General features: G+C 44.6%; 3 protein-coding genes across 6 annotated transcripts in view; 2 read left to right on the top strand and 1 right to left on the bottom strand.

The window, feature by feature from the left end:
* NCAPD2 (non-SMC condensin I complex subunit D2) overlaps positions 1-6,234 on the bottom strand; it is a 28,896-nt gene extending 22,662 nt beyond the window's left edge. For all 3 annotated transcript variants that reach the window (XR_004958310.1, XM_036251684.1, XM_036251683.1), the window contains exons 1-2: positions 5,446-6,234; positions 4,534-4,683 (exon numbers count right to left, since the gene is read on the bottom strand). Coding sequence is in view for 2 of the 3 variants with exons in the window: in XM_036251684.1 (XP_036107577.1) it covers positions 4,534-4,660 (127 nt within the window). In the remaining variant the exon portion in view is untranslated. The remainder of the gene's footprint in view (positions 1-4,533; positions 4,684-5,445) is intronic.
* A 155-nt stretch (positions 6,235-6,389) lies between these two features.
* On the top strand, positions 6,390-7,753 carry MRPL51 (mitochondrial ribosomal protein L51). The gene is made up of 3 exons (XM_036251952.1): positions 6,390-6,608; positions 6,692-6,802; positions 7,235-7,753. The coding sequence occupies exons 1-3, from the start codon at positions 6,530-6,532 to the stop codon at positions 7,429-7,431; spliced, it is 387 nt and encodes a 128-aa protein (XP_036107845.1). The 5' UTR covers positions 6,390-6,529; the 3' UTR covers positions 7,432-7,753.
* Positions 7,754-15,704: 7,951 nt separating this feature from the next.
* On the top strand, positions 15,705-21,578 carry VAMP1 (vesicle associated membrane protein 1). 2 transcript variants are annotated; one of them, XM_036251301.1, is made up of 5 exons: positions 15,705-15,846; positions 19,030-19,153; positions 19,334-19,492; positions 20,202-20,253; positions 21,305-21,578. In XM_036251301.1, coding segments are annotated over exons 1-5 (435 nt in total). In that variant the 5' UTR covers positions 15,705-15,844; the 3' UTR covers positions 21,403-21,578. The 2 variants fall into 2 exon arrangements, with proteins under 2 accessions (XP_036107194.1, XP_036107195.1); XM_036251302.1 differs by having other exon boundaries at positions 21,214-21,578.
* The last annotated feature ends 1,540 nt before the right edge of the window (positions 21,579-23,118 follow it).

Here is a 23,118-nt window from a genome sequence, read left to right as displayed (position 1 = left end):
TGGCTTGAAAAAAACACACTACCATGCTGACTATTCTCACTTGAAACGTGTGACTTATTATTTCCTGATAAGCCTATTACAAATTCCTAGGCCTATTCACTTTCTTCTAGGCAATGTGTCACACTTTCCTCTGTTCATCACATCAAGATCTTTCCCACCTCACCCCCAGTTAAAGGCATCACTTCCTCTCTCACTGAGAAAATAGAATGGGGATAGGAGAAAACTTTCAGCTGCTCCAAGTTCTACCTGCATCTGTGCTCAGATTACTTTCTATTTTGCTGCTGTAAATGGTCTATGCTCTAATAAAACCATCTCCTCCCCCTGGGCACCAGATCACCTACTACTCTCTTACCTACTAAAGGATATTGTTGCAATAATTGTTTCCTTTCCCTTCTGCATTATCAGCTTTTCCCTCTCTGATCATTCCCATTCAGCACAGACACATGTGATGCTGCCCACTGTACAAAAAAAATCCACCCACCTCTAGCTACCACCTCATTTGATACTCCTTAAAGCAAAACAAAAAGTTATCTAAACTTACTACCATCTCTAATCTCTCTCCTCCTATTTTCTCATAAGCCTATTCCACCATTCCTCTAAACCAGCTTTTATCATGGTTGCCAGCAACTGCCACATTACTGAATCCAGTAATCTTAACGTGCAGTTAATCTCCTTTCCTTTTTGAAATGTTCTCTTAATGTATCTTCCATTCAGCTCCTTCATTCACTTTTTGCCTCAATAACTCGTCCTCAGTTTCTTTACTGGTTCTTTCTCATCTCTCCAGCCTTTAAATTTTGGACTTGTCTCTGGTCTTATGACTTCAAATTGCTTTTCTTCTCCATCTACTTTCACTCTAATCTCATGGCTTTAAATGCCCTCTACATGCTGAATATTAAATCTAAAATATCTTTAGCTGGGACCTCTCCCCTGAATTCCACAGACTAAACCTGCTCTTCTTGCCCTGGGTGGTTTGCCTTAGTGGTCAGAGCGCTGACCTACAGACCAGAGGATCTCGGGTTTGACTCCCAGTCAAGGGCATATAACTGGAATGCAGGTTCTATCCATGCCCTGGTCAGGGTTATGTGGGAGGAAACCAATTGATGTCTCTCTCTCCCCTACCCTCCTTTCCACTCTATAAGAAAAAAAAAAATCAATGGAAAAATAGCCTTGGGTGAGGATTAACCATAATAAATAAACCTGCTCTTCTCATATCCTTGTCGCATTGACAACTACATTTTTTCAGCTGCTCAAGTCAAAACGCTTTGTAATCCCAGATTTTTCTTTTTCTAGCCCTATAAATCTAATCTGATCCAACAACAGCCCTGTTGGTTCTACTTTCAAAATATATTCAGGCCCTGGTTAGGTAGCTCAGTTGGTTAGAGCATCATCCTGATGTACCAAAGTTGCAGGTTTGATCCTATACATATAAGAAGCAACCAATGAATGCATAAATGAACAGAAGAATCAATGTTTCTCTCTCTCTCCTTTCCTCTCCATCTCTAAAATCAATAAAAAAAAAATTCAGAATCTAACCCTTTATGATCCCCTCCACTGCTATTACCACAGGCAAGCTATTGTATTGTATTAGCCTCTTAATTAGCCTCCCTGCTTCTTTCCTTGCTCTTTAGTCTCTGCTCCACAGAGTAGATAGTGATCCCTTTAAAAGGTTAAACTGCCCTGGCTGGTTTGGCTCAGCGGTTAGAGTGTCCGCCTGCGGTCCAGAGAGACTCGGATTCGGTTCCCGCTAAGGGCACGAATCTCGGTTGCAGTTTGTCCCTGGCCCTGGTTGGTCATGTGGGTGGCAGCCACTCGATGTGTCCCTTTCACATCGATGTTTCTCTCTCTCTCTCCCTCCCTCCTCTCCCACTCTGTCTGAACAGAAAATGGAAAAATATCCTCAGGTGAGGATTAAAAAAAAAAAAAAAGGTTAAAGCATGTCACTTCCATGCTCAAAACCCAATGGCTTTCAGACTCACATTGAAACTAAAGTCTTTACCATGATCTACAAGACTCCAGACCAATACTTTTCCAACTTAAATGTGCATCTAAATTACCTGAGGATCTTAAAAAAATGAACTTTCTGATTCTGTGGTTCTGGGATGTTTCTTCATCCAGCTTTTCTAAATGCTCCTAAATCCTGATAACTAATGCTGCTGGTCCTGAAGATCACACTTTGAGGACCAAGGTTCTAGAATAATCTGTACTACTTCCCACTTGACCTTTTTTCCACTCCAACCACACTGGCACTTTCCCACCTAAGGGCTTTGGCACTGGGTTTTTTTGGTCTGCTTGGAATGCCCTTCCTTGAGATTTAAATATAGGTCACTCCTTCATTTTTAAGGTCTCTACTCAAATGTCACCTATCAGCAAGCTTTCTCTGATCATCCAACATAAAATGCCAGTCCCTTCCCTGGTACATATCTTTTTGTATCTTGCTTTATTTTTCTTGTTGGCACTTAAAACCATCTGGCACACTCCATATTTATTTATTACTTGTTGAGAGCCTTGAGAGAACTGTCATCTTGTCTATTTTGTTTACTATTGTGTTGCCAGTGCCTAGAACAGTGCCTGGCACGTAGGATATCATCAGTACATCATTGTTGAACAAATTAAATGATCTGACTTTGTATATTTATATAATTTGTATTTAGGGTTCTAAATACCAAAAGCAATGCAACTGATATAAAACGACTCTTTAAAAATATATATATATATATTTTATTGATTTTTTTTTTTTAGATAGAGAAGAAGGGAGAAGAGGAGATAGATAGAAACATCAATGAGAGAGAAACATTGATCCACTGATCCACACCGGCCAGGCTAAAAAAAACCCTCTCTTTCAAAGATCCTCACCAGAGGATCTTTTTCCCATTTATCTTCAGATAGAGTATGAGGGAGAAAGAGAGACACATCGATTGGTTGCCTCCCACATGACCCCGACCAGGGCTGGGGACTGAAATGCAACTGAGGCACATGCCCCCAACTGGAATAGAACCCGAGACTCTTTGGTCCTCGGGCACACTAACCGCTGAGCCAAACTGGCCAGGGCTAAAAAGACTCTTAAAGAGAATGATCATGGCCCTGGCCAGTTTGGCTCAGGGGTTAGAGTGTCGGCCTGCAGACCAAAGGATCATGGGTTCGATTCCTGGTCAAGGGCACGTATCTGGTTTGCAGGTTCTATCCCTGACCCCAGTCGGGGTGGTGTGGGAGGCAATCAATCGATGTGTCTCTCTCACATTGACGTTTCTTTCTCTCTCTCTCCCCCTCCCTCCCTCTCTTCCATTCTATCTAAATATCAGTGGGAAAATATCCTCGGGTGAGGATTAACAAACAAACAAACAAAAAAGCATTATAAAAACTAAAGAATAGTTTGCTATATAGTGCAGCATGTGCAACTGATGATATTCATGCAATAAGGACAGAACAGTCTATCTGTGACACCGTTGGTTGGCCACCCATCAGTCAGTTGACCTCCACACTATACCTTCTTCCTTGTTTACCAAATGGTGACATTCCAGGTTTAGGGAGGCTCCTAGATAATTATCTTGATCAATTTAGCCAATTTTGGTAATTCCATTTCCCTTACTAGTAATTAGTTAGGGAAATAACACATAATCCCATTCTGGCTAAATCTGTTGGGAAGAAAAATTTTTAAAGAGCTGAAAGAAAAAGTACAAGATAGAAAATCCCCTTTTCTACTTCTGTTCAGGGAGCTGCCATCTTGCAACCACGATGGGAAAGCTAAAAGGAGATAAGCAGGAGTTGGATTATCAAGCCGCTGCATTAACTGAAACTGACACTTTTTGTTGTAGAAGACAGTAAATGAAGTAGGTTATTATTCTTATCTTTACATATAAGGAAACTAAGGCACAGAGAGACTAAGTAACTTGTCAAAGGTCAGAGTGGTAGATCTAGGATTTGAATTCAGGCAGCTTGGTTCCAGAGTCTTAATCATTACTTTGTGTACCTCTCCAAAGCAATCTAACTGATATAAGACCACTTCCAGTAAGTACAGTGACATTATGGATCTTGCTTGATAATACATAAATTGTTCTTGGTCATCTACAGGTTTTCATGGGTAACTGCACTGCACATGTATTATGCAGTGTTGTAGCTGTACATATATATTTTTTCCATTATTGCACACTCTTGAAAATAAAAGTTTTAGACTCTAAAAAGTGTTACTTGAAACAGGTCAGGCCAAGTCCCAAACACTCCGGGAAAGCTATCTTCTGTAACTCTTAAATCCACCAGGACTTTATTTTGGCATATGGTAAGAGATAAAGACCTGAAATAATTTCCCCCCATAAATACTAAGGCTGTTTATTGAATAACTGAGATAAGGTAGCTAAAGAGTGAGCTCTTCCTGTAATGCACCCCATGTGGTGCTAGGGAGAAAATATTAGGGAATACGAAAGACAGTTTCCTCGCCCTCATGGAGCTTAGCGGTATAGTGGAACAGACAGACAGTTTAATTACATGTGGGATGGTTGTTCTGAAGTGCTAGGCACAGTGGCAGTAGTGGAGTCTTACCTTTAAGCTGTGATGGAAGATTTCTGATAGACAGTACCTCCTGCACAACATATTGATTCACCCCTCCACTTTTCAACAATTCCTCTGGAGTTAAGGGCAGATGGAACTCATACAGCTGGGGAGACATCCTTTTCCTACTGGCTCACAGGGCTAGAAACCAAACAGAAAATAGGTCAGGGTTGTATCTAAGGCCTGTCTTTTCTTCCAGTTCTATTTTCCCCCTCTCCCACCCTACACATAATGACTTTTTTGTCTTACATCAAGGTAACAACTTTATCTTAGAGGATGTGAGATCAACCCTGGAGTAGAATCTAATTTTACTCATGACTCTGCCACTTGGTCATGTCATGGGCCTCATCTGTAAAATGGGGTTACTAGTTTCTGATTACTTAACATAGTTGCCCTGAGGACCTAATGAGTCAAGGGGTATTAAAGTGTGTAAAGAACTGTAAAGTGGCATATCAATGCCTTGTGTTTGCATAATTATATGTTTTTATGGGTAAAGCTTAAGAATGTCTCACCTGAGGCCAGAACAGTGGCCTGGCATGGGCTAGTGGGTTTCCTAGCTCCAGAATGGGAGAGCATTAACATTTATTACCTGTTTACTGTGTGCCAGGTTCTGTTAGGCTATTGGAATAGATCATATCCGATCTAATTCTCCAAATCGCACTGTCATGGAGTACATAATACAGCTCGGTTTACAGATGAGGAAAATGAGACTAAGAAAGCTTAAGCGATTTGCGCACATTCTGCTGTAGATCTATCAGACTTACTGTTCCTACCAAATCGTACCCCAAGGATATACCCACTTGACCTCCCTGCCTCTCGTGTTCTGCCTAACACCGCATCACATTGGCCCGTACCCTGTCTTCCCAGTCCTTCATTATCCGCTCGCCATTAACACCACCTTACCCGACAACCTCACCGGCCGTTCCTGGGACTCCGGTTGTGGAGCTGAAATGAAGAAGGAAACCGGGCATGCATAATACGCACCAATCAGCGAGGCAGCACTCAAGCGCGCAGAGAAACCGGCCAATCCCCGGCAGGCGGGGGCAAAAACCTGCCTCTGAGCCAGGAGACGCGCGGGCAAAGCCATTAATGTGGAGTTCAAATCTCAACGGCCGCAAGGGGGCCAATCACGGCGCTCGCTGCAGAGACCGGCCAATCACAGCGCAGGGCCCGGAAGCCCGGCCGCACAGCCAGCCTAGAGAGGGGCGGAGCTTAGACCCAGGATCTGGACCCCAGCCTTCCTCGTCCGTGGCTGCCGCCTTCCCTAAAGGGTCCTTTGCCCCAGTCGGTGGGGAGGAGGCCCCGGCAATGTCTGCCAGAGATGCCGCATTTCTACCTGGGCAGTGGTAGAGCCCTTGGGGTAGTGACCCACTCAGTCAACCCCAGGACAGGGGGCATGTCCAAACCGGGATTTAGACGTTTTAGGATCTAGTCCAGGTTCCGCCATTTCCTCTGCTGTGTGACGTCCAGCAGGTAACTTCATTCTGAGCCCGATTTCCTCTCCGGCATAACAGGGGTAATAAAAAAAGCGACAGCGCAAAAACTGTGAGGCGTAGAAAAAGGAAGCTCGGGGTTCCAGGGTCTGGACCTTCATCTCCCTCACAGTTGAGGAACGGCAAAGGAAACGGAAGAGTGAATTTTCTTGAAATTCAGTTTTGAGAAGCCATAGGCGACAAAGTGACTTCCTTGACTCTTCCGTCGCTCCAAAACTTCCGGTTGGCAGAACGGAAGCACCTAGGCGGGGCAGGGTGTGAGTGACACTCGCGGGCCGCCGCGCGTCAGCACTCAGAAGGCGGGGCTTATGGTTGGCAAAGGAGGAGCTTAGGAGCTCCCTGCGCCCAGAGCTACCTGGGTAAGGCCCAACATGGCTTCGACCACTTAGTGTCTGTGCAAGGCCAGCGCGTGCGGTTCCTGACATCTTGAAGGTCAGGTTTGGCCAGCACTCTCTGCCAGAGCTGTGTGCTGTTGTAGGCGAGAGACGAGAATAATGGCTGGGAGCCTCGCTGGGGGCGCAGGAAGGCGCCTATGGAGCTGGGTGCCGCTGGCCTGCAGAAGTTTCTCTCTGGGTAAGTGGCGGATGTAAAGAGACGCTCTGAGAACTGCTTCTCAGTAGCGGCCTGGATTCATTCTCTTTCTTCCCCATCCCTAGGTGTTCCTGAATTGTATTTTGTAAGGCTCACGGTCCCGGCTCCCAAAGTGGTTGATCGTTGGAACGAGAAGAGGGCTATGTTTGGGGTATATGATAACATCGGGATCCTGGGTAAGATTCGACTCCATTGTACATAATTTAAGAATGGCAATTATGCCGTAACAACTATCTTTTTTTCCCCACCTGTGTAGTAATGGTGCGTGCTCAATAGCAAGAGCAAACACTTATGTAGCTATTTACGTTATATTAGGCACTGTTGTGAGTGCCCTGCATGCATTAACTCATGTAATCCGCATAGTAACCGTTTCACTTTACCGGTGAGGAAACTGAGGCATAAAGAGGTTAGGTTGATTTCCCTAAAGCTAGTAAATGGCAGTGTCCGAATTTGAATCTCAGTCTGGCTCCAAAGTCTGTGGTCTTGATAGCTGTAGTGTAGTGTGTCTTGTCTGTAGGTGCTGCTCAGAAAGGTGCAACTGTGTGCTGAAGGTTTAGCTGGTCCTGGCTGTGTTGTGTTGGAACTAACATGTTTTCTCACATACACAGGAAATTTTGAAAAGCATCCCAAAGAACTAATCAAGGGCCCCAGATGGCTTCGAGGCTGGAAGGGGAATGAATTGCAGCGTTGTATACGAAAGAAGAAAATGGTTGGAAATCGGATGTTCACTGATGACTTGCACAACCTTAACAAACGCATCAGCTATCTCTACAAACACTTTAACCGACATGGAAAGTACCGGTAGTAAAGAAAGCTGGGGACTGTGGAAGTGAGATACCTGGGTAAGGCCCAATATGACTTCAACCACTTAATGTCTGTGCAAGGCCAGTGCAAGCAGTTCTTGACATCTTGAAGGTCAGGTTTGGCCAGCATCTCTGCCAGAGCTGTGTGCTGTTGTGGGGGGGGGAGACAAGAATAATGGCCAGGAGCCATGGTTGGGCCTTACCCAAGTAGCTCACTATCTACCATCCAGGAGAAGGGAAATAGTACTTTTCCCTCTGAGGAGAGGGATTTGTATGCTCTCTGTAATAAAATGGGGCTTTTTTTAGAATCTGTTATCCACACTGTTTTCTTTTTTTTAATCCTCATCCGAGGACATTTTTCCATTTTTTTGTACAGACAGAGTAGGAGGGAGAGAGAGGAAGAGAGAGAGAGAGAAACATCGACGCGAAGGGACACATCGAGTGGCTGCCACCCGCACGACCAACCAGGGCCGGGGACAAACTGCAACCGAGGTACATGCCCTTAGCGGGAACCGAACCCGGGTCTCTCCGGACCGCAGGTGGACGCTCTAACCGCTGAGCCAAACCGGCCAGGGCCACACTGTTTTCTGATGCTACTTTTACTCATTCAGCCTAATAAGTCTGACTCATTCCTAAGTCTTAGTGACTTAGATTTGGATTTTACCACTTGCCCTTTGCAGTCTAGCCATACCTATGACCTTTAAAAAAGAAAAATTGTGATACTTTTTGACATTTGAGTTTCATGTATTGAAAGTGGTCATTTTTAACTGCCCCATAATGCTAAATGTTACATATATTTTTAAAATCCACACTGGAATGAAATGTAACTGAAAATTGGAATTGTATTTCTGTACTATTCTATCAAAAAATATTTATTGGGTAACTTTTCTGAGCTGAGAATTGTAGGAGAAACAAAAAAGCGTAATATATCTTTGACCCACTCCCTGCATATACTTTTCTAGTTAGGGTTATACAGTTATAGCCTCACATGTACACTTTAATATTAAGCATTAAGTACTAGTGGTTTGCCTGGGTGGTTCCTAAGCCTGACAGCATCAGAATCATCTTGGTAATTTAACAGTTTCAAAAGCCTGGTCCCTGCCCTGGAAGATCTGTGATCTGTAAAACTGAGCTGAGTCTTGTACATCTATGTGTGTGTATTCTTAGTAATTACAAAAAAATGTTTTCATATATACAATGCAAATTGAAAAATTACCAAAGGGTAATCATGAAGTTTTCTCATATGACTTTTTTGGGTTCCTTCACAGAGGCAACCGTTCTTCTAAGATTCTTACTCCTTCTATACTGTGGGTATATAAGTTTATATTAAAAACTATCTCCTTAAAAAAATTGTATTTCATCCCTAGCCGGTTTTCTCAGTGGTTAGAGCGTTGGCCCCAGACCAATGAGTCGCAGGTTTGATTCCCATCAAGGGCACGCACCTTGGTTGTGGTTAGGTCCCCAGCCCTGGTTGGGGTCATGTGAGAGGCAACCAGTAAATGTGTCTCTCTCATGTTAATGTTTCTCTTTCTCTCCCTCCCTCCCATTCTATCTGAAGATAAATGGAAAAAAGTATCCTCAGATGAGGATTAAAAAAAAAAATTGGCTCTGGCCAGTTTTGCTCAGTGGTTAGAGCGTCAGCCTGTGGTCCAGAGAGACCCAGGTTTGGTTCCCGCTAAAGGCATGTACCTCGATTGCAGTTTGTCTCTGGCCCTGATTGGGTCGTGCAGGAGGCAGCCACTCAATGTGTCCCTTTCACGTCGATGTTTCTCTCTCTTCCTCTCTCTCCCTCCCACTCTATCTAAAAATAATAATAATAATTGTATTTCATGCACAGTTCTGTACCTTGCATTTTAACTTAATATAACTTGGATATTATTTTATGTCACATTATGTATCAATGATTTAACCATTTCGACTCTGATAAACATTTAGGTTGTTTCTAGGCTCTTGCTTTTTCAAAGTATAAGTCCTCTAATTTTGGGTAATTATCTTTTTTTTTATCCTCACCTGAGGACATTTTTGAATTTATCTTTAGATAGAGCAGGAGGGAGAGAGGGAGGAAGAGAGAGAGAAACATTGATGTGAGGCACATCGAGTGGTTGCCACCCACATGACCCCAAAGGGGTCAGGGACAAACTGCAACTGAGGTATGTGCCCTTAGTGAGCACTGAACCTGGGACTCTCTGGTCCACAGGCCATCGCTCTAACCGCTGAGCCAATTATCATCTTAAAAAGAATTAAAAGTGCTATTTGGTGTCCGACCGGTGTGGCTCGGTGGTTGAGCGTCGACCCATGCACCAAAAGGTTGCTGGTTCGATTCCCAGTCAGGGCACATGAAATCAATAAAGAAAACAATAAAATTAAAAAAAGAAGTGCTATTTGTGCCTGGCTTGCGTGGCTCAGTTGACTGAGTGTTGTGCTATGGACTGAGGTCCCGGTTTGATTCCCAGTCAGCACATGCCCAGGTTGTGGGCTTGATTCCCAGTAGGCGGCATACAGGAGGCAGCTGGTCAGTGTTTCTCTCTCACATTGATATTTCTCTCCCTCAAAAAAAAAAATCAATAAAAAGTGCTATTTGTGTTTCCTAGGAGGATTTTTAGGTTAATTAGGGTAATTAATTCTAAAACTAAGGTTCATAGAAGTTAACTACTTTGCCTAGGGCCACAGAAATAGAGGGAGAGATAGAAACATTTATGTGAGAGAAACATCAATTGGCCTCCTCCTGCATGCCCCCACTGGGATTTGGCTCACAACCTGGGCATGTGCCCTGACCAGGAATTAAACTGGCGACTTCTTGGTACATGGGTCTATATGCTCAACCATTGAGCCACACCAGCTGGGCAACACTTCATTTTTGAATCGGGAGCAGCATGCAGTCTACCTTAGTAACATTTCATTCCTTTGTTGGGACTATCTTCTGGTAGGCGCAACAGAAGTGAACCTAGATTAACAAGTACTTGTTAAGTGAAAAGTGGGTTTCAGAGAAATGGATTAATGGGTATGTATGAACATACATTATGATCCTGGGTCTTAATGGAAATGTATATATTGAAGAGTGCCAGGACTCATAACATGGGAGAGAGTTTTCAAAGGGATGGCTGGTGAGGAGCTAGATATATGAATGGAGATGCCTGGCTGGTATGGTTCAGTGGATTGAGCATTATGCTATGGTCTGAGAGGTCCTAGTTCGATTCCCATTCAGGGCACACGTCTAGGTTGTGGGCTCAATCCCCAGTATGGGGCATGCAGGAGGAAGCCAATTAATGTTTCTCACATCGATGTTTCTATCTCTCCCTCTCTCAAAAATTAATAAAAAATATTTTAAAAAATGGAGAGGTGGATGAGAAACATGAGTGGCTCTGGAATACCTGACATGATCTAGTGGACTGGAGAGGAAAAAATTAAATATTTGAGACTGCTAAGTGCAAGGTGCTCTAAAGAATATATATACATGTTTTAGTGGAATATGTCATTATTAGTGAAGAGGAAATTGATAGTTCAATTCAATAGGTATTTATAAAATACTTCCGCTGTGAAAATACAAAACGTCTTGTTTTCAAGGACAGAACAATTTTGTTTTATTTTTGTATTTCAATTTTTAATCCTTACCCAAGGATATTTGTCCATTGCTTTCTAGACAGAGTTGAAGGGAGAGAGGGAGAGACAGAGAGAAACATCAGTGTGAGAAAGACACACTGATTGGTTGCCTCCTGCACAACCCCCCACTGGGCCAGGAATCGAACTTGCAACCCAAGTATGTGCCCTTAACTGGGAATTGAACTTGCAACCCATTGGTCTGAAGGCCAACCCTCTAACCTCTGAGCCAAACCAGCCAGGGCAAACCTTAGTTTTATATGTGAAACAATATGTAACATTTTCATTCAATAAACACTGAATCATTATGTGCAAGGTTATTTGGAGGGACATAAATCACTAAGTCAGGATTGATTCCTAACTCTGGCTTTCATTCTACTTAAGAGATATGAATGTAAACTATGAATTTGAATATGGTAATTGCATAGGAAAACTAGAGACTTCTAAGAGTTCTTTCTTGGTTGGGGGGCAGTCAGACAAGGTATTTGTTGAAAAGATGACATTTGAACTAAGTCTTAGAAAGTTTCAGCTGATGGACATGGGAAATCGATGTTAAGTGTGAACAATAATATCTATGGGCAAGAGCTTTGATAGATAAATAATTCAGGTGGGTAGGGGAATGGGGAGCAGCCTTGTTATGGGAACACAGACATGTGAGCAAAGGTGGGCACTACTGACACAGGTGCATAGGACTAAGTTAATGATCATTAACACATAAGTCGTCTTTTTCTAGTAATAGGAAGTAAGTTTAGATAGTAAAAACAGTGCCAAATAACTGTTTTTAGGAGTCCAACCAGGAAGAAGAACTTAGATTTTTTTTTTTAATCCTCACCTGAGGACATTTTTTCCATTTTTCGTTCAGATAGAGTGGGAGGGAGAGAGAGAGAGAAAAACATTATCATGAAAGGGACACATCGAGTGGTTGCCACCTGCACGACCCAACCAGGGCCGGGGACAAACTGTAACCGAGGTATGTGCCCTTAGCGGGAACCGAATCCGGTTCTCTCCGGACCGCAGGCTGATGCTCTAACTGCTGAGCCAAATCAGCCAGGGCGCTTAAGATTTTTTTTTATTTTTTTATTTTTAACCTGGTAGACCAGAGTTGTTCAATCCTGGCTACATGTTAGAAACTTCTGTCCGGCCAGTGTGGCTCATTGGTTGAGTGTCGACCCATGCACCAAGAGGTCGACAGTTGGATTCCTGGTCAGGGCACATACCCAGGTTATGGGCCTGATCCCCAGTGGGAGGCATGCAGGAGGTGGCCAATCGATGTTCTCTCTCATCGATGTTTCTATCTCTTTCTCTCCCTTCCTCTCTCTATAAAAATCAATAAAGAAAAAAAATCTTTAAAAAAATAAAAATGAGGTGGGAGACTTAAAGATTGATTTCTAAATTAAGCTTTAATTTAAAAAAATCAAGGTAATATATTCATATAGTTAATCAAGAAGGGAAAATTGTATGACAAAAACAGCAGTTCCCTGCTTTACCCAGTCTATCCTCTAAATTAGCTTCCCAGAATGAAAGGCTTTCACATCTTTGAACTACTCTGACCCTTAAACTTGGGGATTAGGGGCACTGGTCCCTGAGCAGTCAAAAATTCAAGTATAGCCCTGGCCGATTTGGCTCAGCGATTAGAGCATTGGCCTGCGGACCAGAGAGACCCGAGTTTGGTTCTCGCTAAGGGCGTGTACCTCGGTTGCAGTTTGTCCCTGGCCCTGATTGGTCGTGTGGATTGCAGCCACTCGATGTGTCCCTTTCATGTCGATGTTTCTCTCTCTCCTCTCACTCCCTCCCACTCTATCTGTACAAAAAATGGAAAAATGTCCTTGGGTGAGAATAAAAAAAAAAAATCAAGTATAATTTTTTTTTCTTTATTGATTTTAGAGAGAGGGGAAGGGAGAGGGAGAGATAGAAACATCAATGAAAGAACATCAACTGGCTGCTTCCTGCAGGCCCCCATTAGGGATTTGGCCCACAACATGGGCATGGGCATGGGCATGGGCATGGGCATGCGCTCTGACTGGGAATCGAACCAGCGACCTCTTGGTGCATGGGTCAATTCTCAACCACTGAGTCATACCAACCGGGCTAGCCTGTATTCTTATAATAATGTAAGCTAGAGGAAAAATAAATGTTATTAAAATCAGGAAAAGTAGATTCACACTACTGTACATATTGAAAAAAAAAATCCATGTATGAGTGGACCAGTGCAGTTCAAACCCAGTATGTTCAAAGATTAATTGTATTTTGGTATTTGTCATCATAATTTGAAATATGCCCTGCTACTCTTTATGATTTACCAGGTTTAGACAAGTATTAGCTTCCTATTATGAAAGATGAGGGTTTAGCTTTCCATGATTATCTTAGTCGATATAGAAAAGGGAAATAAAAAATTCAACTCCTATTTGTGATGAAAATAAAACCTGTTAGCCAGGCTAGTGTGGCTCAGTGGGTTGAGCGTCCTCCCATGGACTGGGAGGTCCTGGTTCAATTCCTGGTCAGGGCACATGCCCAGGTTGCCAGCGAATCCTAAGTGGGGGTGTGCAGGAGGCAGCCAATCAGTGTTCTCTCTCATCGATGTTTCCATCTCTCTCCATCTCCCTTCCTCTCTCTCTAAAATTAATAAAGAAAAATATTTTAAAAATAAATAAAATCAGCAACAAGAAAAGGATGCCCACTATTACTGCTACATTTTAACTTAGTATTAAATGTCCTAGTCAATGTTATTAAAAAATAGTGGTTGCTAAGGGTTAGGGATGGTGTGGGTGTGGCTATAAAGAAACAGACAAGGGAGCCTTGTAGTAATGTAATAGTTCTGTACCCTTACTGTGGTGGTGGTGACAGGAATCTACACACATATTGCATAAAACTATGCAGGCGCACACAAAGACACACACACACGAATGCATGTAAAAATGGCAAAATATGAATAAGCTCTGTGGATTTTACCATTGTCAATTTCCTGGTTTTAATATTGTACTGTAGTTATGTAAGTTACCTTTGGGGGAAACTAGGTAAAGGGCTATAGGGGAACATCCTTGTATTATGTTTTTAAGTTTAAAAATATCTCAATTTTTAAAAAATTCTGTGATTTTTAAGTTTTTTCCAGGGGAAAGTTGGTGGGGATACTTAGGTGTTCATGCTGCTAGAAACATTTCCTCCCTTTATTTTTGTCTTTGAGAGATTTCAGTTCCTACAAATTGTCATTTTGATGTGGTTATAGCAGATGGATGGGATAAACACATGATCAGTACATTATGTTTCTAAGAGCAACTGTTTAATAGTTTTAAGCAGGGTTGTGACATTTGGATAGATCATCCTGGTTTCTTAGAGGATAGATATAAAGGAGGGCAAGACTAGAAACAGAAAGATATATTTCATTGATTCTAAGAGACACCCCTCCCTCCCCCCATTTTAACATCTAAATTGGGATGTTTCACTATAACTTAGCCAAATGAGTGTCTGAGGCTTGGAAGAAAATTCCAGAGACAGAAGAGGAACACTCTTAAGAAATGCTGTCTGCTCAAAGTCCTTGACGACTACATTGTGTGAAAAATCATGAACATCTAAGACTGAGTCAAAAAATGAATCATAAGAGTCAGCCTCTGAATGTGAAGTTTTAGGAATACTGTTATGTTGTTCTTTTCTATTTTCCTTTTTACGTATGCACGAGAGAAATATGATGAAAATCTCTATATAAATCTACACTTCCAATAAATATAAACTCTCTAACTGATAAGAAAGCATTGTGTCAGTTTATTTGCCACCCGTTTTTTTCCTAGCGGGAACTAAATTAATGGTGAGTTTTACAACGGATAAGAATCTAAAGTAGGCCAGAGAGTCGGGAGATAATTCTTGAAATATTAAAAAGGAAAGATCGACTCAACTTGGTGAATTATCAGAGGGGTAAAGACGAAGGGGGAAGAATTCTAGGACGGCTTCCGGTTTGGACAACCGAGGGGATGTAGTAACCTACCTGGAAGGGATAGGAGGAGCAGGTTTGGCGCGAAGTTCAATTTAGGATACACTGTGTGAGGAGCTTGTTGGCAATGTGGAAGGAAACGGATGAACGAAGCCTCCATATCTGCTCTGGTGGGACGGAACCCCGCGCCCGGTACTTGGGCCCGTTCCACCTTGACAGCTTCTGCCTCCTCAGGGTTGTCAGAGGCGGGCAGGGGGGTGGAACGCCAGCAGGGGTGGGCGGCAGCGCTGTGCGCAGGCTGACCAACCACCGCCTACCCTAGACTCCGGAGTCCCGGCCTCTGCGAGCCGGCCCCGCGGCGGCTGTCGGTGGAAGCGGCGCGATTGGCTGGCGCTGCTGGCGCTGGGGCCCTCGGGCGGGCTCGGACTTCAGAAACTGTTCAGTGATTGGCTGGGAGGTACCAAAAAGGACTAAACTTAAACTGTTGGAGTAGCCCCTCCAAGGCAGGCGCGCGTTTCCTCTACGCCTGTCGCGTAGTTAGACAGGTAAGCCAACTATAGTTATATTGGTCGGTGAATGAGCCTCACGACCCCTCCTTTCGGTCGGGTTGAGAGGAGAGCTTTCATTGGCCAATTTGCTGGGGCTTCGCTTGGACTGGCGCCTGTCCCGGGCGTGGATTGGGCCGCGGCATTGTCAACTTTACCGGGGAGGCGTGTCTGGCGCTAATAAAGACTGGGACCCAGACGGCAGCTGCAGTAAGGTCCAGCGCAGCTCGAGCTCGAGGTGGTCAGCTGGAGGAGCTCAGCAGTTCCGTCGACTTCCGCCGCAGGGTTCCCCTCGCCGGCGTCTCGCCGCAGCAATCCGAAGAGGAGAGCAGCCCTTACTCTGTCAGAGAAATGTGAGTTGACTCTGGTGTGGGGAGCTCGACCCTCCTTGCCAACTTTCACCCCCGCGCCAGACTCTGCGGTACGGAAAATGGCGCATTGCAGCAGCTGCAGCGACGCGGGGAACCTCCTTCGCCCGCAGCCCCCAGACCTGACCATCCCAGAGAGGAGGGCAGTACCCTACTCTTGCACCAGCCACAGCCAGCACCCTACAGGCGGGGCAGGGGCGCAAGGATCCCACATTCATTGCACCTTCTCTTCTCACCTGAGGGGCGCCTGGTTCCGGTTTTGGTATTGTGGAGCCCGGGAGAGGGCAAAGGTGGTGCATGGAGTTTTCGGGTAGGGGGCTTGAGGCTCTTCCTTGTCCTCTGCTTGAATTTGTACTTAGTACCTCTGGAAAGACAGTCATAGGTGCACCTGCCAGTTAGTAGTAACTTAAGTTGCCCTACCATTTCTGGATTTGTGTATGTCTCGCACCGCAACTGTTGTACATGTTGCTCACTTTGGCAGTGAGCAAAGCTCCAGAAACTTATCAGCCAGCTCTCTGGCGCCAAGTGGGCGGCTCAGAAAAACTCAGGGGGCAATGCCATGTGATTCCGAGCAGCCATTCATCCAAAGGCCACCCTGAGGTGTTTTTGTCATTAAGTCTTAGCCAAGTATTTGGAAGAGAAATAGAGCTGAGGATCCCTGTCTTAAATTTAGTCTCTGACCATCTTCAACATCATACCCATCCTAAGATCCTGAGGGAGAACCATGGCTAGACAAATGAAATGCCTCCCTGTCAAGACCATAATATGTCTGATAGAGATTTTTCTTTCTTGTTATTGCCTGGAGTCCTGGCCTGGTCCTAGATATATTTGTATTGCTTCTCTCAGTGACAAAAAAAAAAAAAAAAGGGAAAAGATTTCATTATAATACATAAGGATTGTAACTGTTCTGGACATTTTACTGCTGTGTGTTCCCAGCTCCCAACAGATAGGAAGTGGAATCGTCCCTTCAAATGCTTTATAACCATTTCACATTTTGATTTCTACAGTTTTAACTATGTGGCATTCAGTGCATTTTGGCCAAGTCCTAGGCTTTGATTTGTTTTCATTTGGGGAAGGAGGATCCTTCTTAGCTGACTGGTTCCCAGTAACACCTATGTAGGATGAACCGAAGGAGATGGAGAAAGTATGCTGACTAGCAGGGCATCAGAGGCCTCTGACTTTAATCTTGTCATTAGTGCCACAATCCCGGACTACTTCCAAGACCAAACAATACCTTCTACCTACTCATCTAATTTTCCATCTTCAGTCAGAACTAGATTGCATAGTTCAGTAGTAGCACAAGAGTCTTGTGGCTTCCATGGCTTTATATCTTTCTTTCCTTTGCCACCTTTGTGCCTTAGAAATGAGAGTGATTCCTTAAATGGGGATAAGTCAGATGTAATCTAGTATAGCCTCTCTGAGGCATTATTCTGTCTTTTCAGATGGAAAGAAATTCACTTAGGGATGAGGAACTTCTGGGTATTCATTCTATTGGGAGCAGTCAGGGCATTCCCTTTGTGGTGACTTGGTGATGGTTTAATCCCTGGATCAGCCCAACTGGTGTGACTCAGTGGTTGAGTGTCGACCCATGCACCAAGAGGTCGCTGGTTCAATTCCCCATCAGGGCACATGCCCATGTTGTGGGCCAGATCCCCAGTGGGGGTCATGCAAGAGGTGGCCAATTGATGTTCTCTCTCATCGATGTTTCTATCTCTCTTTCTCCCTTCCTCTCTCTCTAAAATCAATAAAAAAATTTTTTAAAAAAATCCCTGGATCATTTATTCTTAGACTACTCCTATGAAGTATGTTTTGTGAGATTCAGCTTCTGTTTGAGGAGTTCTTATTATAATATCTATTATCCATCAAATTTGAGAGATCTCCCTCCTGCTGGTGGGTTCTTCCTTGGAAGAGAAAATCTCATGCCTTAGATTAGACTTCTAGTAATACTTTAGAAGGTGAATTTAGCCTTGATGTGTTGGGACATAAAAAGGAGTTTATCTTGAACACCTCATATGAGGTTAATCCTTTCTAAGGCTAAGGGAAAGAGAACAATTACTGTGTGTAGTAATGAAAACCAAGATTTCTCTTTGGGACGTAAGGAACTAGGGTAGTCTACTTCTTGCCAGATATAGAAAAAGAAGGAACAGAATGTCTATGATGCCTGTACATTGAGGCCCATTTCCCTTCATTTTGCCTCCTGTCTGTGTTCTTGGAACAGTTTCATAATTAACGTAATTGCTTTAGGCCCCAGTTCTATCTAAGTGAAAGCCCCATTTCTTTGCCAAAAAACCAAGCAAGCAAACTGTCCTGACTCACTCCACCTACAGAGGCTATGTCTTTGGTGATTCTCCAAGTTGTCCTTAAAGCAACCCCAATGTACTACTAATTATTGCATGAAACATAACCAGTAAGTGGATCCCCTTAAACAGAGTCTGTGAGCTTGCTCTTTCTTTTTAATTTTAATTTTTTTAAACCCTCACCTGAGGGCATTTTCCCATTTATTTTCAGATATAGTGGAAGGGAGAGAGAGGTAGAGAAAAGGAGAGAGAAACATCGATATAAGAGGGACCCATCAACTGGCTGCCCCCTACACGACCCCAATCAGGGCCGGGGACGAACTGCAACTGAGGTACATGCCCTTGGCCAGAATTGAACCCTTGACTCATTAGTCCGTGGGCCGCTGCTCTCCTGCTGACCCAAACCAGCCAGGGCATTTCCTTTTAGATTTAAGCTTTGCAAGATAGAGCTGTTCAGTCCATAGGCTTGTCCTGAGGTTTTCGTTTTTTTATACAGTTTTTTTCTAACCTGAATTGGAGGTTTCCAGTTTGACTTCATGTGAAAGGCTTCTGACAGTCAGGGAGATGCCATTGAGGCCAAAGCTGGCACATTAGTCCCTGTAACCATTGTGTCAGAAGGTGGCCCAAATAAGATCTCTCGATGCCATCCTGGATGTCCCTGAGCCCCATCTAAATGTTGTTATAGGATCTTTTATCTTTTGCTTCTTGCCACTGTGCTGCATCTCCCTACTTGGTATTGTCAAGGAGGTAGAACCCCTTCTAATTGCATATGATAACCTAATTGACATGGATTTGATGTGTGGGGTGACAATGCACGTGATTCCTTTCTTGTCTTGAGTACTTTGTGTACTCTGTCCACTTCTCTCCACAGGTCTGCTCCAACTCAGCCACCCACTGAAGGGGCAGAAGGGGCTTCCCCAGGTGGGGGTCCCGCTGGCCCTTCTAATACGAGCAGTAACAGACGATTACAGCAAACTCAGGCACAAGTAGAAGAGGTAGGTGGAGAGTTTTTCTCTGAGAGTTTCCAAATCATAGAAGTTTAGAAACTTTTTTATAGCTAAAGGCTTTGGGAGGCAAGGTATCAGTTGGAGTTACACAGTGCAAACCTGTGGTCATTGTTCTTTCCCCCTTCTCTGGTGGCGAGCTAAGCAGCTTTGTTTCTGCGCCCCCCTCAGGTGGTGGATATCATGCGTGTGAATGTGGACAAGGTCCTGAAGAGGGATGAGATACTGTCAGAGCTGGACAACAGAGCTGACGCGTTGCAGGTGGAAGCATCACACTTTGAGAGCAGTGCTGCCAAGCTAAAGAGGAAGTATTGGTGGAAAGACTGCAAGGTGAATTTCCTTGTCCTTTCCCCTTTCTTTTTCCCAGACCACAACTCACAGAAGGCAAGAAAAACCCTCAGGTTCTACATTCCTTCCCTTTAGTGGTGCAGGATCTTTGCCCTGCAGAACTCTTCTCCAGAGGGTCTTGAAAGCCTCCTTGAGCTGCATTACCCTGAATTGGCCACCAGGGTAGGCTAGAGCTTTCAGCCCCACTAACTGGGAGCCAGTGATACCCTGAGACATTTGGAAATGGTTAGTCAAGTTGCTTTTGGCAAGAGGACCCCTGGAAGAATTCTCACCTGGCCCTCCCTTCCTCAGACACACCCAACATGAACACAATGACACAGATATATATATATATATATATATATATATATATATATATATGTGTACAGCTTTTAGGAATGAGCTGAATACTTCACAACAAAAAATGAACCCATTGACTGAAGATCCATTGCAGTTCCTTTCAAAGCAACAGGATCTAAGGAAACAGGAGCAAGCTGCCAGAGCTCTGATGTTTCTGAGGAGCTTCAGCTGTGGTACAGGGGTTATTGTCTGATGAGGAGCATAAGGATTGGGCCCTCCCTAAAAGGCCTGCAGATCTCCTGGGTAATGGGTGGTTTCTTGCACTGTCCCAAGGACAGAGGAAGTTCTCTTCCTGGCTCTTTTCTTCCTTTCCCAAGTCCAAGGATCCATTTTTTTGTCAATGTTTCCTCAGATGATGATCATGCTGGGAGCCATCTGTGCCATCATCGTGGTAGTTATTGTAAGTAAGTATCGCTGAGGTTAATTGTGGGGTGAAGAGGTGGGAAGGTCTTGGAATCTTCTCCCGGCCCTGGCTGCCTGCCCGGGGAGTGGGGCTGCTCTGACTGAGGTATGGAGATCACTATTGTGGGATCATCACCTGGTTCAGGAGGGAGGAAGGGCAAAGGCAAAGGACTTTTTTTTTTAAATCCTCACCTGAGGACATTTTTTTTTCCATTTTTTATTCAGATAGAGTGGGAGGGAGAGAGAGGAAGAGAGAGAGAGAGACAGAGAGAGACAGAGAGAGACAGAGAGAGACAGAGAGAGACATCGATGTGAAAGGGACACATCGAGTGGCTGCCACCCGCACGACTAACCAGGGCCAGGGACAAACTGCAACTGAGGCACGTGCCCTTAGCGGGAATCGAACCCGGGTCTCTCTGGACCGTAGGCCAACGTTCTAACCGCTGAGCAAAACTGGCCAGGGCCAAGGCCAAAGGACTTTTTTTTTTATTCCTCACCTGAGGATATTTTTCTTATTATCAGATAGAGTGGGAGGGAGGGAGAGAGAGAGACGGAGAGACACATCTACATGATAGAGCCACATTGACTGGTTGCCTCCCGCATGACCGGACCAGCGCCGGGGACAATCGCAACTGAGGTACATGCCCTTGACCAGAATCGAACTTGCGACTCATTGGTCTGCGGGCTGATGTTCTAACCACTGAGCAAAACCAGCCAGGTGGCAAAGGACTTTCTTGATGGACAAGGATTCCCTCTGCAAGATATTGTGGGAAGATGGTCCCTCTTATTCTGAGGAAGTGGGGCTACGCTGTTTGTCAATGTCTTGGGTCAGAGGGAGACATGGGGATGGGACAACTACAATGGAAAGACCCGAATGTCTAGTAATTTGATGTAATTTGTCCTCTTGTTTTCTTCTGTCTCTCTCTCTTTTCCAACTGGAACTTCCTGATTCCTGTGTCCAGTCTACTTTTGTACTTGAGAATGTGCCACTCCTTCCCTGTCCTCCATTGCCATCCAAACTCATGTTCCTCTCCTTGTTTGCTCTCTCAACAGACTTCCCCATCTACACTCCTCCATCCCAACCCAGGCTTCTCCATGGCCCGTTCCTCCTTTTTTGTTGCTTTCCTTTGCACTATGCCCCTCAACACTAGAAATGCTGCTCCTGGCGCAGTCTTGAAGTAACTACCTGAAGAGCAATAGCTGGCACCTCCTCCATACCCACTTCTTATATATTCGCAAATCCCTCCAAAGCCAAAAAGAGCTGGAGGCCAAGGGAAGGGGACGGGGCGTAGCTGTAGTGACATGCCCAAGAAAGTGCCAAGTTTGGGGGAGGAGAAGGGTATCAGTGCCCATGGTGCCTCCAGGAAACACCAGGCCACTGGCAGGAGGAAGCCATGAATACCTGCGAAAATGGTGGCTCACTCAGGGCTGCCCAAGTCACTTGGAGCTGTTCTCCTATGCCGGGCCTGAAGAGGATCCTGGGTGGGCCCAAAGTTCTACTTGGTCCTGGTGCATATATAGTAATACTTAGATAGTAAAACCTAAGAGGTTTTTTGCAGTTATTTCTAATCTGTTAGTCCAAGATTTTCTACATCTTCAGGGATCTTACAGCCTTTTACTTTGTTCTCCAAAGACCTGGAGAACACATATTAATTGTGAAAAATACCAGGTCTCTCATTGCCATCCTGGAAGCAGTCCCATAAGCTCATAACTGGAAGGGGCTGTCTCTTGTCCACATGTTCTGCAGCATTCTGTACTGTTCATGAGAGCACCAAATAATTTCATATAGCCAAAATTTAGGACTCAGTTAGTTTTAATTGTTGGCATAGATAAAGATAAAATGCCTTAGTTAGGGAGAAACAGTGAGTAAAGGGCCTAATTTGAAAATAACCTCAGAGGAAACTACTTCTTGCCCTCTCGTTAAGGAGGGTCCTGTTCCTCCCTTCCTTTTGATTAAGGAGTGTAAGGGTCCTTGGACTTTCAGGGACTTCCTTCCTCCACACCACCCCCATGTACTTGCCAAAGACAATTAAGAAGCAAGATGTTCTTCCTGAGGCTTGGCCGATTCTGAGTATATAGAGAAGCCCAGTATACCTGCTCAGTCTTCGGGTGGGAGGTGGGATAGCCTGTAGACAGTCTGTCCTGTCATGGGGCCTTCTCATCTACCACCTCTCTGTTTTTCCTGCGTGATACTCCCCTGCTAAACCACGTGTACCCATCTGCATTCCACTTATCTCCTTTCCTTTTCTCCTCTTTGCATGGTTTGTGAGTATAGACTGGAATCTGAAGATGGTAGCCTGTCGTGGGGGCCACTGCTTGGCTTCAGGATAGGGTACTGAGTAGGATAGACCACAGTGTGAGGGGAGGCAAGCAGGCTGGCAACAGAAGGGGAAACACCCAGGCTCCTGTATTCCTTTTTTCCTCTGGTCCACAAGCAGGAAGAGGCTGAGGCCAGGCTGGGCTGGGTCTGGACGCTCACTTTCCATGCAGCAGCATTTCATTGCACAAAACCATCCTTCCTCTCCCTTTGCCCCTGTTTCCCACATTCTCTTCGTCCTGCCCCGGGGAGGGACTGAAGAACTGGAAGAAAGCATTCAATGTACCCTCCCAACGATTCCCCTCGAAGGTCTCCACTCTCTTCTGGGCTCCTCCTTGCCTAATGCAGGGGGTCACCGCTGGAGAAGAACCACCACTATCTTCGATGTGTTCCAAACCTGGAGCAAATTCACCCTCTTGGCCTACCCATCTGTGTCACAGGAATTATTTCCTGGGTTTCTGCCTCTTTGAGCTTCACCAGATATAGTTGGCGTTGTTCTTTTGGAAATATCAGCCCTTCTACTTCCTTTTTCATCCCACCGTGTACCCTC

Source organism: Molossus molossus, unplaced genomic scaffold (genome assembly GCF_014108415.1).
Source record: "Molossus molossus isolate mMolMol1 unplaced genomic scaffold, mMolMol1.p scaffold_m16_p_10, whole genome shotgun sequence".
Classification (NCBI taxonomy): domain Eukaryota; kingdom Metazoa; phylum Chordata; class Mammalia; order Chiroptera; family Molossidae; genus Molossus; species Molossus molossus.
This window is presented reverse-complemented; position numbering and strand designations above follow the sequence as displayed.

Coding starts and splice junctions, on each gene's coding strand:
- MRPL51 (XM_036251952.1), top strand. CDS start 6,530: ATGGCTGGGAGCCTCGCTGGGGGCGCAGGAAGGCGCCTATGGAGCTGG. Junction 6,609..6,691: donor CTGCAGAAGTTTCTCTCTGG/GTAAGTGGCGGA, acceptor CCCCATCCCTAG/GTGTTCCTGAATTGTATTTT. Junction 6,803..7,234: donor TGATAACATCGGGATCCTGG/GTAAGATTCGAC, acceptor TCACATACACAG/GAAATTTTGAAAAGCATCCC.
- VAMP1 (XM_036251301.1), top strand. Junction 19,154..19,333: donor CTCAGGCACAAGTAGAAGAG/GTAGGTGGAGAG, acceptor CGCCCCCCTCAG/GTGGTGGATATCATGCGTGT. Junction 19,493..20,201: donor ATTGGTGGAAAGACTGCAAG/GTGAATTTCCTT, acceptor ATGTTTCCTCAG/ATGATGATCATGCTGGGAGC.